The sequence below is a fragment of the Mastomys coucha genome, unplaced genomic scaffold (genome assembly GCF_008632895.1).
Source record: "Mastomys coucha isolate ucsf_1 unplaced genomic scaffold, UCSF_Mcou_1 pScaffold5, whole genome shotgun sequence".
NCBI classification, from domain to species: Eukaryota; Metazoa; Chordata; class Mammalia; order Rodentia; family Muridae; genus Mastomys; species Mastomys coucha.
Genome location: NW_022196911.1, coordinates 92,071,434 through 92,085,026, shown reverse-complemented (window position 1 = coordinate 92,085,026; position 13,593 = coordinate 92,071,434). Strand labels below are relative to the sequence as shown.

Genomic DNA, 13,593 nt, shown 5'->3' with positions numbered 1-13,593 from the left:
CCTCCCTCTCTCCCTCCCTTCCCTGCCTCCCTCCCTCCCTCTCTCCCTGCCTCTCTCCCTCCCTCATTCCTGAGACAAGATCTCTCACTGAACCAGAAGCTTGCTTGCTACCATTTTGGCTTAACTAGGATCTGTATGCTCCTGCCCACTGAAGTTAGGATTCCAGCCATGAGCCCGAGTTTTTTGGGGACTTTGATGACTCATATTCAGGTCTTCATTCTTATACAGCAAACGTGTCTCCCCAGCCCCTGGGGCAGCTTTGAAAGTTCAAATAAACTCTCTCAACCAAATTGACTCAGTCAGTCTAGGGAGAAGCAGGTACATGGACAGTTCAGGTCTTTTTCCTGTATGGGACACTAAGGGTTGAACCCAGGGCCTCTCGCATGCTGAACAGGTGCTCTAACACTGAGCCAAGACAGCTTCAGCCTTACCCAGAGAATTTTTTTACTTTTATTGGTGTTTTGCTTATGTGTGTGCGTACCACATTATGTTCAGTGCCTGAGGAGGCCAGCACGGGTCATTGAATATCCTGGAACTGGATTTACAGATGGTTGGAACTGCCACCTAGGTGTTGGGAGCTTAATCCAGGTCTTCTGCAAGAGCAGCTAAGTACTCCCCACCAGTGAACTATCTCTCAAGTCCCTGTATCTGTGTCTGTATGAGTACATGTGTGATCATGTGTGCTATAGCACATTTGTGGCCATCAGAACACAGCCTACAGGGGTCAGTTCTCTCCTCCTTCCAGATGGACTCAAGGAACTGAACTCAAGAAAGTCAGGATTTCTGGCAAGTGCCTTTTCCCTCTGAGCCATCTCTCCATCTGGCAGCATGGTCACTTTTAACAACTTAGTCTTTAGGGACATCGTTTTTTGCACTTGGACCCTCTCCATCAGAGTTGCTCTCTTAGGTCTACCAGGGGACGGGGATGCATACAGATGCTTTTTCGTTTTTTTTTTTTTCAAGACAGGGTTTCTCTGTGTAGCCCTGGCTGTCCTGGAACTCACTCTGTAGACCAGGTTGCCTCAAACTCAGAAATCCGCCTGTCTCTGCCTCCCAAGTGCTGGGATTAAAGATGTGTGCCACCACTGCCCAGCCTCTTTTTCTAATTTTTTGTTTGTTTTTTAAGATAGGGTTTCTCTGTGTAGCCCTGGCTGTCCTAGAACTCACACTGTAGATCACACTGGCCTTGAACTCATGAGTCAAGCATGCCTCTGCTTCCCGAGTGTTGGAATTACAGGTTTGCACTACTACTGCCCTGAGCTTTAAATCTTCTTTATCCTTTCCTGACACCTTGAATTGAAGTGGACTTGGCTACCAGATGGATGTGAGGGGGGCTTCTTTCTCAGTCACAGATCCTGGAGCTTAACTCAGGCTGCATCTGTGAACCTGCAGCCTTCTCTGCAGCACTCCACAGGAGCAAGGCATTATCTGTCCCCATCTTCCCCTACCCCCATTAGCATTCAGTAGACAGTTACTTTCTGCAGCTCATGGAGGCAGAGCCACAGAGACAGCCTGAAATTTCCTCTTTTCATTGGAGAACCCAGGGCTCTTAAGCACTCTAGGCAGAACCTGCTAAATAACACAGACAGCCAAATGCAGGATGCTAACACAAACTCGCTGTCCAGAAATCACTCAGCTTTCCAAGATGGGGACCATAGAGTATTTAAACAAGGGCAGAACCCTTCTGTGTACGGGGCCCTGCGTGACAGTAATGATTCCACGTGCCTATGTGACTCCCACCACGGTGCTAGCAGCAAGTGTGCAGGTACCAAAATGGCTGCTAGGGAAAATAAATGTGACTTTATCTTATTAACAGACTTCAGAACCTTGGATAATTTTGGTCTTCTGCTTCGGAGAGTACCGTGGGGTTAAATGCCCCAGACATTGCTGAGGTGGGAAGTGCATTCCACTGGAAATCTACAAACGCCATTTGTGAATTTTTCTCATCTTTAGATCCCACCTGGACCCTCCCCATGCTTCCTCTACAAAGGCTCCCCAACACTCATCCCTAGAAATCCACCTCCAGAAGACCAGATGAGACACAGGTCTTGCGTCACATTCCTGGAGAAAGCACAGAGTGAACTGGTCAACAGGAGGAGATGTTACGTAGACCTAGGGTCTAACCAGGTCTCTCTGCAAGCCAGAGGAGATAAATCACTACAGCCCCAGAGAAGTCATGGCAGGCTCCCGGATCCTCACAAGAAGAGCAGGCCTTCCTGTGGACCATGCATCCCAAGATGTACTTCCAAGCTCCTGACACATTTCCACAGGGCAACTGCCGTGTCACCTCCCATTCCAAACCAGGCTCCTTGCTAGCGTTGAGCATGGCAATTTATTTTATCAATGTATACATGAGGGAAGATATATAATTTCTGCAGGTTAATGGAAGAAATACCTGCAGGCTAGGTACTCTCACATTACCTGTCTTTGCCAGCAAGACTGAAGGGAAGATAGATAGCAGCAAGAGGCAGTCCTGGTGCTGAGGGCAGCGGGCCTTTGGGCTGGTTGGAGAGCAGGATGATGGTCTCTCTTCTGCTGGTGAATTTGAAACTGTCCTGCTTCTTTCCACCAAGACTCAGAGTTCCGCCACACTTGGTCCTGACTCTGCCTTCTTTTTCTTTAGAGAGGAGGGCAGGGACTGGCACAGGCTTGCAGGTGGAAGGAGGGCTCTGGACTCCTGGAAATCATGAGTCCTCCCCTCACTCCTCCCTCAAGATTCTTACCCCAGGGGCAGGGGGTTCTGGATGACAGTGGCCATCGTGTGAGGGACCTGGAGGAGCACCACAGCTAAGGCAAGTAGACTTCGTCCTAGGGAAGCAGCACTTGACCCCTGCCAGTCCTGGTCCCACACACACAGCGCTGTAACAAACAGGGAGAGCGCGGAAGGGAAGGCCGCTGCCCTCAAAGGTGCCACGGAGACATAATTATCAGACCAGAATTTCTAGATGAGGAAATGAAACTTCCAGTCCATTCTGTAGATGTTGCAGATACTGCAGGAAGAGACAAATCATTTCCTGGAGTAAGAGGTAGGAAAGGGAAATGGCGAAGATCCAGTCTGATTCTAGAAAGGGGGAAAAATAGATTTTTCTTAGATTATCTTTTACGAAGCCTTCTGAAATGGTGAAGTCAATTCATTTCTTTTTCTTTTCTTTTTGTCTTGTCTTTGTGATGCTGTGGATTAAGCCAGGGAAGTGCTGTACCACTGACCTATGACCCAGCCCTAACGTCGCCATCGTCATTTCTACTAGTATATTGGGAGGTATTTAGGAGAGTCACAACCACATTCCTCAGAAATACATTTTACCTGTATAACCTTTGTCACCTACCACCTGACATCCTAGACATTTGATATGGCTCACTAAAAGTGGATAAAGTGGCCGGGCAGTGGTGGCACATGCCTTTAATCCCAGCTTGGGAGGCAGAGGCAGGTAGATCTCTGAGTTCAAGACCAGCTGGTCTACAGAGTGAGTTCTAGGACAGCCAGGGCTATACAGAGAAACCCTGTCTCGAAAAATCAAACCAAACCAAAACAACAACAACAAAACCAAAAAACAAAAACTCAAAAAACAAAAAAATGTGGGTAAGGTGGCTATATTGTATATTGCTATTGTATACCACGCAGGTTGGTATACAATAGCAGTTAGAGACCAGTATACCTAAGGGTGGCACACAGACACAGGGCCCCACCATTAACCTAGAAGCTATTTGCAATTAATGCCTGCTCACAACTGGAAAGTCAGTTTTCTCCAATGCAGTATCTCTGGGTATATCAACAATACTCCAGGGCAGCCCCAAAGTTCAGGAATAGTAGAGCCAACATAAAATAAATTCAATAGTATTTTGTGGGCTTTTTGTTTATTTTTGCTTTGTTTTGTATGATTTTTGTTTTTTGTTTTGTTTTGGGTTTGTTTGTTTGTTTTGGTCTTATTAGCCTTTTGCTTGTTTGTTTTTTTTGTTTTTTGTTTTTGTTTTTTGTTTTTGTTTTTTGTTTTTGTTTTTTGTTTTTTTCTAAGACAGTGTTTCTCTGTGTAGCCCTCACTGTCCTGGAACTCATTCTACAGACCAGGCTGGCTTCAAACTCAGAGATCCACTTGCCTTTGCCTCCTGAGAGCTGGGATTAAAAGTGTGTGCCACCACACCCATCAGGTACATTTTTTTTTTTTTTAAAGAGAAGGCAGTGTCAGCATGCCTTGGGACAGTAGTTCTCTAACCTCTCCGCCTTGGTTTCCCCATTTGAATAAAGAACACTTTCGAGAGGCCAGAGAAAGCTGTGCAAAGCTTTCTCACATCAAAAGCAAAGGTGTCTTTTTTCTAATCCATGCAAGGGGCAGCAGCAGCTACAGCACATATCCGTGGTCACCATGGTCATCATTATCAAGGCCACCCACCTGGCCAAGCTTTAAACATCCTTGCAACCTTACTAAATGGATTCTAGAACCCTTAGGTCATTACCACTACACAGAGGCCCACCCTAGCCTCAGTGAGAATCCATTCATCACACATGTGCATCCAGAGGGAGGATTGTGAGACTATGCTAAGTTCTGTAGACATATGGGGGAGGCTTAGGGGGCTCCATTCCTCTCGTAGAATGGGTCAGGACAGGCTTTATGTTCACAGCAGAGTGATAAAGAGGAAGAAATGCTGTCCTGTCTGTCTGTCTTGAGTTTATCATTTGAGGAAGGTTGGGCAAGCCACTAGACATCCTCAAACCTTGATCTTCCTTACCTCCAAATTGTGGATCAAGTAACATCTTCCTTGCCAACTTTATCTTATTGCTACAAGGATTCCTGGAGCAATGGTATATGAATTTGCCATGTGGGAAGTAAATTGGTATTATATTTACTGAACAAAGCTGTGTTTGCCACACGGCCCCCGTGTTATTCCTTCCTCACTCAGTTTTTATCTACCATGCAAAATCCCCTTCCATACACTGACCTTCTGCATATATTCTACTGAATATAACTCATTTGTGTGTGTGTGTGTGTGTGTGTGTGTGTGTGTGTGTGTGTGTGAGAGAGAGAGAGAGAGAGAGAGAGAGAGAGAGAGAGAGAGAGAGAGAAAGAGAGCTTGCTTTTTGTTTTCTTATTCATCAGTTGTGGTCTGCTGATTCTGGAGACAACTTTTAGAATCCATTATTTATCCTGAAAAGAAAAAAGGCCAGATCTGCCATCTAGTCACCCCTCCTAATATTCCCAGAGCCCTCTTTGCCTCTGCTTTCCCAGCCTTCTGCAGAAATGCCTTTGCTGGAGAGTCATTGGTCACGCCCTCAATTCTGACTCAAGAATAATAATGAAAAAGACGGTTGAAAAATGGGAGGTAGAGATTTTGGGACTTGGGCATCACAAATATTTCACTTGAAGCCAGGAATGGTGGCTTACACTATAATTCAAGCAAGTGACATAGGCTGAGGCAAGAGGCTCACAAGCACTAGACTAGATAAGGGGAAGAAGAGGAAGAGAAGAGAAAGAAGGGAAAGAGGGAGAGAGAAGAGAACGGGGGAGGGAGGGAGTAGAGAGATGGCTCAGCAGCCAACAGCTAAGACCATGTACTGCTCTTGGAGAGGACTTGAGTTTGGTTCATAGCATCCACACTGTACACCTGTAGTTCAAGCTCTAGGGGATCAGATACCCTCTTCGGACTCTGACAGTACTATCCTCATGTGCACAAACCCCACACAGATACATAAATACATATCTATGTATATTAAGACTAGAAATAAGAGGCTGAAGAGATGGCTCAGAGCTTAGGAGCACTCAGCTCCCTTGTTCTTGCTCAGTTCCCAGCACCCACTTGGCAGCTCACAGCCCTCTGTAACTCTAGGTCCAGGGGATCCGATGCCCTCTTCTGGCCTCTGTGAGCACCAGACATCTACATGGTGCACATACATAAACGTAGGCAAAGTACTTGTAGACATTAAACAAGAAATACATATCTTTACACAACCCTAGCTGTCCTGGAACTCACTGTGTAGACCAGGCTGGCCTGGTGCTGGATTTCAGAGAGTCACCTGCCTCTGCCTCCCGAATGCTGAGATTAAAGGAGTGTACCAGCACATCTGGTTAAAATACATAAATCTTAAAAAGGAAAAGAATCAAAGCAAAAATGTCTAGAGAGAAAGAAGGGAAAACTAAGAGAGTGTTTAGCCTTTTCTGTTCAGGTTCAAAGTTTTATTCTATGGTCAATGCAGGAAGTACTTTGTTTTTTACCATACCCTCTTTTCACTTTTTTTTTTTTTTTTTTTTTTTTTTTTTGGAGCCTCACTCTGTATCCTAGACTGGGCTAAAACGATATGATCCATCTGCTTCAGCCTCTCTAGTGTTGAGCTACCACACTTGGCTGTCATGTTGTCTCACTATAACCACCCCCCATGTCTGTCTGTCTGTCTGTCTCTCTCGTGTGTGTGGTGTATGTGTGTATTTGTATGTGTGTATGTATTTGTATGTGTGTATCTATATGTGTATGTGTATATGTGTATACGTGTACATGTGTATACATGTGTGTATCTATGTATCTATATGTTTATGTGTGTATGTATTTGTATGTGTGTATCTGTTTATCTATGTGCATATGTGTGTATGTATTTGTATGTGTGTATGTGTACATGTGTACATGTGTACATGTGTGTATCTGTGTATCTATGTGTATATATGTGTATGTATGTGTGTATGTGTACATGTGTACATGTGTGTATCTGTGTATCTATATGTCTATGTGTGTATGTATTTGTGTGTGTGTATGTATGTGTGTATGTATGTATGTGTATATATGTGTCTTCTGATTTTCATTACTGTGTCTGTCATCATCATTATTGTCATCATCTGTGGTATTGGGAACAGTGGTTAAAGTCCTCACTGCTTATCCAGAGGACTTAAGTCTAATTTCCAGCATCCACATAGGGCATGGGTTGGCTCACAACTACTGATAGCTTCAGCTTCAGGGAATGCAATGCCTCTGGTCTTTGTGGGCATGTACTACATGCAGACACATACACATAACTAAAATTAATAAAAGGGACCAGAAAAGATAGTTCACCAATTAAGTGCATTGGTAACTCTTTCAGAGCACCCAGGTTCAGTTCCTAGCACCTACATGGTAGCTCATAACCATCTGTAATTCCAGTTCCAGGGGATCTGATGCCCTCTTCTGGTCTCCAAGGTCACTACATGCATATGGTGTATAGACATACATGCAAGCAAAAACACTACTATGTATAAAACAAAAATAAAGGTTAAAAATTTAAATAATAAACTCTAAAAAAATTGTTTAAAAACTTTTGTGGTCTGGAGAGATGGCTCAGTGGTTAAGAGCACTTACTGCTCTTTCAAAGGTCCTGAGTTCAATTCCCAGCAACCACATGGTGGCTCACAACCATCTGTAAAGAGATCTGATGCCCTCTCCTGGTGGGTCTGGAAACAGCTGCAATGTACTCGTATACATAAAATAAATCTTAAAAACAACAACAACAACAACAACTTTTAATCCCAGCACTTGGGAGGCAGAGACAGGTGGATTTCTGAGTTTGAGGCCAACCTGGTCTACAGAGTGAGTTCCAGGACAGCCAGGGCTACACAGAGAAACCCTGTCTCCAAAAAAGAAACAAACAAAAAACAAACAAACAAAAAAAACAACTTATTTTGTGTGTGTGTGTGTGTGTGTGTGTCTGTTAGTGCCACGGTACATGTGTGCAGGTCAAAAGAATCTTTTCTCTCCTGTCACCTTATGGGATCTGGTGACTGAACTTGGACACTCGGGCCCGTGGGCAAGAACCTCCACCCTAGAAGCCCCCTCACTGGGCCTGAGTGTGAATGAAAGCTTCCAGTGGAATCTGTGATGTCATTACTCCCCTTCTTTCTCTCTCTCTCTCTCTCTCTTTTTCTTTTGAGACAGAGTCTCACGTAGCCTAGGCTGGTCTCAAAGTGCATGGATCTCTTTAATTCCTGGTCTTTCAGGTCTCCCTGGTACAGCTGTGAACTACCAGGTCCATTTTTCTTTGAAACAGGGTCTCATTTTGTAGGCCTGGTTGGTCTGAAACTTGCTATGTAGACTAAGCTGGCTTTGAACTTGCGGTGATCCTCCTGCCTCTTGCTTCCCAGTTGCTGGGATTACAAGTGTATACCACCAACACCTGGTTCCCTAGCTGCATTTTAAAATCCATTTTGCAGGGATTTGCTGTGTCTATCCCTGCTCGCTCAGGATGCACAGGGATGTTGATCCTCATGCCTCACCACCACGAGTACTGGGAATACAAGCATAAGACACTAACTATGCATTAAAAAACTTTATTATGTTAATGTGGGGGCACATTTGTGGAGGTCAAAAAACAACTTGGAGAAATCAGTTCTTTCTTTCTACCATGGGAAGGAACCCCAGGGTTAGAACTCAGGCCATCAGGTTTGGCAGCAGGCACATTTATCCACTGAGCCATCTCACTGGCTCTAGAATATGCATTTTTTTTTTTGTTTTGTTTTGTTTTGGTTTTTGTTTTTCAAGACAAGGTTTCTCTGTGTAGCCTTGGCTGTCCTGGAACTCACTCTGTAGACCAGGCTGGCCTCGAACTCAGAAATCTGCCTGCCTCTGCCTCCCAGGTGCTGGGATTAAAGGCATGCGCCACCACCGCCCGGCTAGAGTATGCATTTTCACAAACACCCAGGTGATGCCTGTGGCTACTATTACTCAGGGGTCTTCTACAGTGAGAGCCACTGGTAACGACGGGCCAGGTCAATATACCTGGCTCTCACGGCAGGAGTGAGGGTGACAGTGGGCCTATGAGCAGCACCAGTCTCTTCTCATGGATTTTTGTACACAACCTTCCTTCAGAGGTCCCAGACTCTGAAAGAGTGCTCCTTTACAGGCCCCCTGGCCCGTCTGCCTAGTGAAATCCTCCAGGTTCCTCAGTCCTGCCATTCCACACCTTTCATTACAGGGCTAGCCTTTGATGATAGGGACACAGGCTGGAGCCAAGTCTGTACAGCTTAGAGACATGCGCATCAATCTGTTGATGTTGACAAGGTTCTTTCTCATCCTGGGATCTGTACTTATGACTGTCTCAACTTTAGCCATGGGCAGAAGGCAAGGGTAAGGTACACCTCATGATAAGACGCGGTTCAGCACCATAGAAATAGGCCAAGCAAGAAGGGTCTCTCTCATTCTGAGGATTGTCCCGGCTGTTGACTTACCTGTAGGTCTTCAGCAATCCATCTATCCTCCTCCATTCTCAACACTCCAGGAGGATCAAGAGAGGAGCTGACATCAAGATGACCTATCTGTGGAATAAGGGTAGTGCCCACCTGATTCCTCTCACGTCCTTTCTGACCAGACCTCAGGCAGTGGCAGTGTGCTTTGGGTCCTGTGTGTTGGAGTCCCTTGTTGTGGTGCCCGAGTGGCTTCTGCTGGGCCGAGGGTCCAGTCGGGCCTGAGTGGCAACTACCAGAAGGTCATTCAGAGATTCAGCATGGCTGTGAGAAGCCTGCAGGACTAAGACGGAGGGCATATCCATCTCTTTCTTCCCGCCGCGGCTGTGGGGGCACCGCTCCTTGGACAAGGATGGGTATTCTGGAAAGGCATCGTCAGTCAGCACAGGTTCCTGGCCACCTCCTAGCAGGCTCCCATGACCCCAAACTGGCTAAAGGTCTTGGAATCAAAGTCAGCTATTGCTTCTCTGCTCCACTCAGTTTATTTGATCTTTCAAGATTGGCAAAGCCAAAAAAAAAAAAAAAAAAAAAAAAAAAAAAAAAAAAAAAAAGCTGGGCAGTGGTGGCCCACGCCTCTAATCCCAGCACTTGGGAGGCAGAGGCAGGCGGATTTCTGAGTTCAAGGCCAGCCTGGTCTACAGAGTGAGTTCCAGGACAGCCAGGGCTACACAGAGAAACCCTGTCTCAAAAAACCAAAAACATTGGGCCAGCCGATAGGGCTCATATGAACAAGAGCTGGGAATGTTGAATGCCAGCTCTCTACTGGCTCTTTACTCAGTAGGGATGGAGACTCTCTAAGAGCACGGGGCCACGTCTCCATCATTGGATAGAGAAGAGGCTCTAACCCTTTTGGCCTGGGAATCCTAAGACCTTGGAGTCTATTCCAACTGGTTCCCCTCTCTTTAATCCTATATGATTTGAATCTTCTTGTCACTATTAGTTTTGGTTTTGGGTTTTTTTGGGGGGGTTGGTAATTATTTTTACTTCTTTTTTAATTAAGTGTTTTGCCTGTATATCTATCTGTGTACCACATATGTGTCTGACGCCCATGGAGGCCAGAAGACGGCATTGCATTGCCGGGAATTGGTATTACAGAGAGTTGTGAACAGCTACGTGGGTGCTGGGAATTGAACGTGGGTCAAAACCAGCCAATGCTCTTAACTACTAAGTTATCTCTCCAAACCTTTAGTTTTTTTTAATATAAACCATTTGATTATTATTGTGTATGTGTATGTGTGTGTGTGTGTATGTGTGTGTGTGTGGGGGGGGGTGTACCACAGCACACAGGTGGAGGTCAAAGAACAGTTTTGTGGACTCAGTCCTTCCCACTCACCTTTACGAGAGGGTCCCAGAGATCAAGTTCAGGACATCAGGGTTATGTGGCAATCACCTTTTATCCACTGAGCCATGTTGTCAGCCCTAATCATTTTTTTTATGTATTTATATTTTTAAACATTTAAAAAAGATTTATTTGTTTGCTTGTTTGTTTGTTTATTTATGAGTACATTGTGTTTACAGACACACCAGAAGAGGGCATCAGATCCCATTACAGATGGTTGTGAGCCACCATATGGTAAATGGGGTTTGAACTCAGGCCCTCTGGAAGAGCAGTCAGTGCTCTTAACTGCTGAGCCTGCTCTCCAGCTCATTTTTAAACATTTTATTTGTTGGGGCTGGAGAGATAGGTCAACAGTTAAGACACTGGCCGTTCTTCCAGAGGACTTAGGTTCGAATCCCAGCACCCATAGCGTGGCTTACAATTGTCCTCCGTAACTCTAATCCCAGGGAATCCTCCAAGGACATCAGGTATACACATGGTATGCAGACATGTATGCAGACAATAGACCCATATACATAAAATCAATGTATTATTTGTTTTTATTGATGCATATGTTCACACTCATCTATATATGAACCATATGGATGTAGGTACCCAAGGAGGCCAGAAGAGGGGCTTGGATATCCTGACACTAGAGTTACACAGACTGTAGTGAGCTGCCCATTATGGGTGCTGCATTTATTTATTTATGTCTCTATTTATGTATTTATGTTTTTTTTTTTTTTGAGAAAGTGTCTTGCTGTGTCGTCACTCAGGCTAGCTGCAAATTCACGGTCTTCTTGTCTCAGCCCCTGATTCCTGAGACTGTGCCACCAAACTGAGCCCTAACAGCTTGGAAGTCAAATGTTTCCCAAGGCCTGAAGTTAAAGTTTGACACCTGATGCTCCTGAGAGGATAAGGGGCCTATGGTGGCCAGCCACGAAATGAGCGAGTTTTACTCACCCTGGCCTCCCTGCCATTGCTGTGAAGGCACACTCCCAACCGAGACCTAAAGCGCTGGGGGGGTCTGCCCAGTCATCCACCAAGCCTTTGAAAGCCATGAGCCTAAAACAACCATATTCTCTTTAGAAGTTAACGACACGAGTCATCTTGTCATGGTAAGAGAAAGCTAACTCTAGTGCCTACGCTCTTGGTACAGCCCAGCCTACACCAGTACTCACTTGACTTGGGAGCCGGGAACAAGGGGCGTCTCTTCTTCATTTGAACCCTCTGCAGTATCTCTGACATCAGATACTGCCTCTTAATGTCATTCTTCATCAAGGTACAGTTCAGGTCCAACTGCCTGGATTTGGAAAACATGAGGGGCTTGGATTTCTTCTCCTGGGTCAGCTTATGGGAGGCCTTCTGCTGCTTGCGGTTAGAGGAGGCCAGACAGACACTCTCGGGGCTGCTGCACTCAGGGCTGGTGGAGAGGCTCCCGCTCACCAGGGATTCTAGAGAGGTTGAGATGGGGGCTGTGGCATCTGGGGAAGTTTCTACAGATGTTATGGGCTGAAAAAGAAAACAGCCTGGAATGAGATTGTGGGAGGCAGAGGGATGGATCCTTCCTCGCTCCTGAAAGAAACACCAGAAATGGTCACAGTGGTGAATTAAGAGCTGCGCTCAGGGGCTGGAGAAGTGGATCTAGTTCTCTGTGAATACCTGACACACATGGTGCACATGTAAACAGGTACACACACACACACACACACACACACACACACACACACACACAGTTCTGGTTGGTGAGGACATAGATAGATAGATAGATAGACTGACACAGGTGTGCACACACACACACACACACACACAATTTTTATTTATTTTATTGATTTGTTCGCCTTTGTCATCTTGAGACACCATTTTATTGTATAAACCTAACTGTCCTGGAACTCTGTACACCAGGCTAACCTCAAACTCACAGAGATCTGCCTACCTCTGCCTCATGGGTGCTGGGATTAAAAGGCACGTGCCACCACTGCTCAATGTATAAGATTTTTTTTTTTTTTTTTTTTGATTTTTTGAGACAGGGTTTCTCTGTATAGCCCTGGCTGTCCTGGAGCTCACTTTGTAGACCAGGCTGGCCTCGAACTCAGAAATCCGCCTGCCTCTGCCTCCCAAGTGCTGGGATTAAAGGCGTGCGCCACCACCGCCCAGCAAGATTTTTAAAAATTAATCTTGTTAAATCTTATTTTTAAAAAGGCAGAGACAGGCCAGGCGGTGGTGGCACATGCCTTTAATCCCAGCACTTGGGAGGCAGAGGCAGGCAGATTTCTGAGTTTGAGGCCAGCCTGGTCTACAGAGTAAATTCTAGGACAGCCAAGGCGACAGACACAGAGAAACCCTGTCTCGAAAACAAAACAAAACAAAACAAAACAAACAAACAAAAGGCAGAGACAGGTGGATCTCTGTGAATTCAAGGTAAGCCTTGTCTACGTAGTGATTTCTAGGCCACCCAGGATTATATAGTGAGACCCCATCAAAAACAATAACAAGACATTAGAATCAAATCACTTAAATAGAGAGACAGACAGAGAGAAAGGATATGCTGTCGGGCTCCTTGGCTTGGGTTTGACAGTGACTGTAGAGCACAGCGACAACAGCAGAAGTAGATAAACTAGACTCTATCAAACTCACACCTTCACCGCAATGGCAACAAATTTACCTACGAGGTGGGAATGGGCTGCAAATTCTGCATCTGATTAGTTGGTTTTTTGTTTTTTTTTTTTAAACTCGGCTCTGGCTGCAGTAACCAAACATCTTTGAGAGCTGTTCAGATGTCTCTGCAGCAGGCTGGAGAGATAGATGGGTCAGCTATGGAACAGGTTCCGGATTCCACAAGACTGGGTTCAATTCCTAGCACCCGAACGAACGGCAGCTCAGAGCCCCAGGGGACCTAACACCTGCACACAGATATATAAGCAGGCGAAACACCAATGCACATGAAGTAATTAAAAAGAAAGCAAAGGGGCTGGTGAGATGGCTCAGTTGTTAAGAGCACTGACTGCTCCGGTCATGGTGGCGCACACCTTTGATCCCAGCACTTGGGAGGCAGAGGCAGGTGGATTTCTGAGTTCGAGGCCA

The 13,593-nt window shown here is 45.6% G+C and overlaps 1 protein-coding gene across 1 annotated transcript in view; it reads right to left on the bottom strand.

Annotated features, from left to right (window-relative positions):
- Positions 1-2,313: 2,313 nt before the first annotated feature.
- Positions 2,314-13,593, bottom strand: part of Ttll6 (tubulin tyrosine ligase like 6) — a 51,499-nt gene continuing 40,219 nt past the window's right edge. Inside the window, 3 exon segments of the mRNA XM_031353233.1 lie at positions 2,314-3,061; positions 9,288-9,552; positions 11,691-12,021. Of these exon segments, the coding sequence (XP_031209093.1) occupies positions 9,320-9,552; positions 11,691-12,021 (564 nt within the window). The 3' untranslated portion in view covers positions 2,314-3,061; positions 9,288-9,319.